This window comes from Corapipo altera, unplaced genomic scaffold, assembly GCF_003945725.1.
Source record: "Corapipo altera isolate COAL_440 unplaced genomic scaffold, ASM394572v1 48b, whole genome shotgun sequence".
NCBI lineage: Eukaryota > Metazoa > Chordata > Aves > Passeriformes > Pipridae > Corapipo > Corapipo altera.
The window spans coordinates 9,002,737-9,005,236 of NW_020884884.1; the positions used below are offsets into that span (position 1 = coordinate 9,002,737).

At 35.1% G+C, this 2,500-nt stretch overlaps 1 protein-coding gene across 1 annotated transcript in view; it reads left to right on the forward strand.

The window, feature by feature from the left end:
- Positions 1-2,500, forward strand: part of CAMKMT (calmodulin-lysine N-methyltransferase) — a 219,048-nt gene that overhangs the window by 214,152 nt on the left and 2,396 nt on the right. Inside the window, exon 11 of the mRNA XM_027641423.1 lies at positions 93-2,500. This exon is cut by the window's right edge and continues 2,396 nt beyond it. Within this exon, the coding sequence (XP_027497224.1) occupies positions 93-170 (78 nt within the window). The 3' untranslated portion in view covers positions 171-2,500. The remainder of the gene's footprint in view (positions 1-92) is intronic.

Sequence of the window (2,500 nt, forward strand, 5' to 3'; positions counted from 1 at the left end):
TTTGTACCCAGAAATATACTTAAGCAAGCACTGTCAGTATTTTAAAAATGCTTTCATAAAGTTTGCTCACTTTATCCATTTTTTATTTGCAGTTGAAAAATGAAGAAAGAGATACATATGAGGAAAATCTCCATTACCCTTTTCTTCTCATTTTAACCAAACACAGATAGAAGATGACACCTTTTTTTGTTTTAAGATGGACTACTGAAAATTAATCCATGTATGTGAATGGTCAGAGAGGGAGGAGTGTTCGTTTTCCCCCACTTACGTTCCTGACTCATCATTCTAATCTAAATTCTGAGGAAGATATCGTGGCTTGTTTTACAGAGTGTAAACATTGAGACATCTTTTTTGTATCATTTCAGAACTTATTTTTCCAGTTATGTTCCAGCCTAAAACTGATCAGACTTCACATTTATGCATTAACAAAGGTGTAAAGCTGGCTTCCTTCTCTTTTGTGCCTTTAAACTTGCATGTACTTTGTTAATCTGTTTAAATGCTATTTTTGAGGTGCATTTGAAAATATATGACAAATATACTTTGTGGGCTTATATAACTGCTTGTAAAGAAGTGAATGCATTGACATTTAACTAGTAAGGAAATAGTTGTCTAAAGATCTTTTAAAAGTGTACCTATTGAATACTTGGATTTTTCTGCTTTTTTTAATTTCCCTGTTGATTTTTCTATCCATGATTGAAATGTCCTCATTTGCTTCAGTGTTGAAGGCTTTTTTTCTGTATGTGTGGATGTATGTTTTTTTCCAGCAGGACTTTTCCTCCTGTAGATGTATAAGAAATTATGCATCAGACAAAAGCCTCATAAACTGACCATTTGTCCTTTGGACACAATAGCCTGCCCAGCCCCTCTGCTCCTCCTCTCCAATTATGTGTGATTAGTCTCAGTGTGTTGTGTCAAGAAGGGGGAGTGTGCTGAGTGCTTATTATCTGTTTAGGTACAAGAAGAGCACATTTAGGTTCTGACTATGAATGGAAAGTGAGCCTTTATCAGGACTAAAATCTAAATGCTACTATCCTAGAAATGGCTTTTAAAAAAACACATCTTTTTTGATAATATAACAGCCAAAGGATTTTGTAGTGTAAGAAAACTATCTCTCTTGAATTAGTTTATATTGGGATATATTGTGGCCCACATTTTTGATAAACATTTAATGTGATTTTTCATGTTCTTGGAAAGACAAAAATCCTACAAAGAAACAGGAGCAATATCTGATTTTCTTAACAGTTTAACAGACCATTTTAATGACTTCTCAAAAACTGTCTCTTAAACCACGACACTTTTAAAATGTTGAAAAAAGACAGAGGCAGAGGCCATGACTGAGAGAGGAAGGTACTAGATGCAAGTAAGTGTAGAGAATCATGCTGAAGTACATTTATTAAAAGAACTGCAATGTGGGAATAAGCACTCTTCCATATTTAACAAATTGGACAGTACATAAACCACAAGCTCGTGAAAGTCCCTTTCTCTTCGTTCTTCTTCTCAAACAAATTTCTTCACTACCGGTTTGCATGTCCTTGTATTCAGTACTTTTTATGCTCCATTAGAGCACCTAGATGGATCTCAGAAGGCATAGGTCAAGTCGCAGTTAGATCATACATTTCTTTCTCACAAAAACTTGAATTGCAATGCCAAGTGATGGGCTAACATCACAATAACAGCAATTTATTCCTCTTTTGATAAAAAGCAGCCTATTCTCGGTGTTAGATAAAGACCAGGGGCAATGCAAACCAACCATTTATCCTAGAACTGAGTACTATGTCCCCGCTATAGCTGGTATGAGTTTCATATTCAAACTCCTGTTGGAAAATACTTGTCTAGTGAGAAATCAAAAGCATTTAGGAGTAATTTGAAATTGCTGTGAAGATGGCTTTAGTTTAATTAGTTTTGTTTTGTTTGTCCCACACAGCAGTGCCTTTGTTTCTCTAAAAACATGTACAAGGACATCTTCATAATCAACAAAGCAGTGTGAAAAATAGCTCAATATTAAAATTTGTGAACCTTTTATTTTTGAGAGGGCTTGAATGTCTGCTGTACAGTAATCTAATAAAGATCGTTAGTTGCCAAAAATAGAAGCAGCATCATTGAAAATTGTGGTTTTAGCTCTAAGAAGAAAAGAGTTTTACTCAAATTAGTAGCTGATAATTGTTTTTTATTTCTTTAGTGTCTGTCGTTTGAGTTGAAGGCTTTGCACAGGTGTTGCCATCCCTAAAGTGTGTAATTGATGGCTTGTTTACCAAAGATGCATTTAGGCTTCATCCTGCAAACTCACGTTTGAGCTCCACAGGCAGTAAAGTTACTCATCTACGTAAGTGCTTGCAGGTTTGGTCTGTGTGCACATTTTTAGAGGTATATAAGCAAGTTCTTGATTTTTTTGTTTTAACATGGGTATTGAAAAGTCACAGATGTAGTATTTACATGAGGCTCTAGAAGTGTTCTTTTTTTAGAGACGTCTCTCAGAGACCCTTGTGTGTGTAGGAATTTG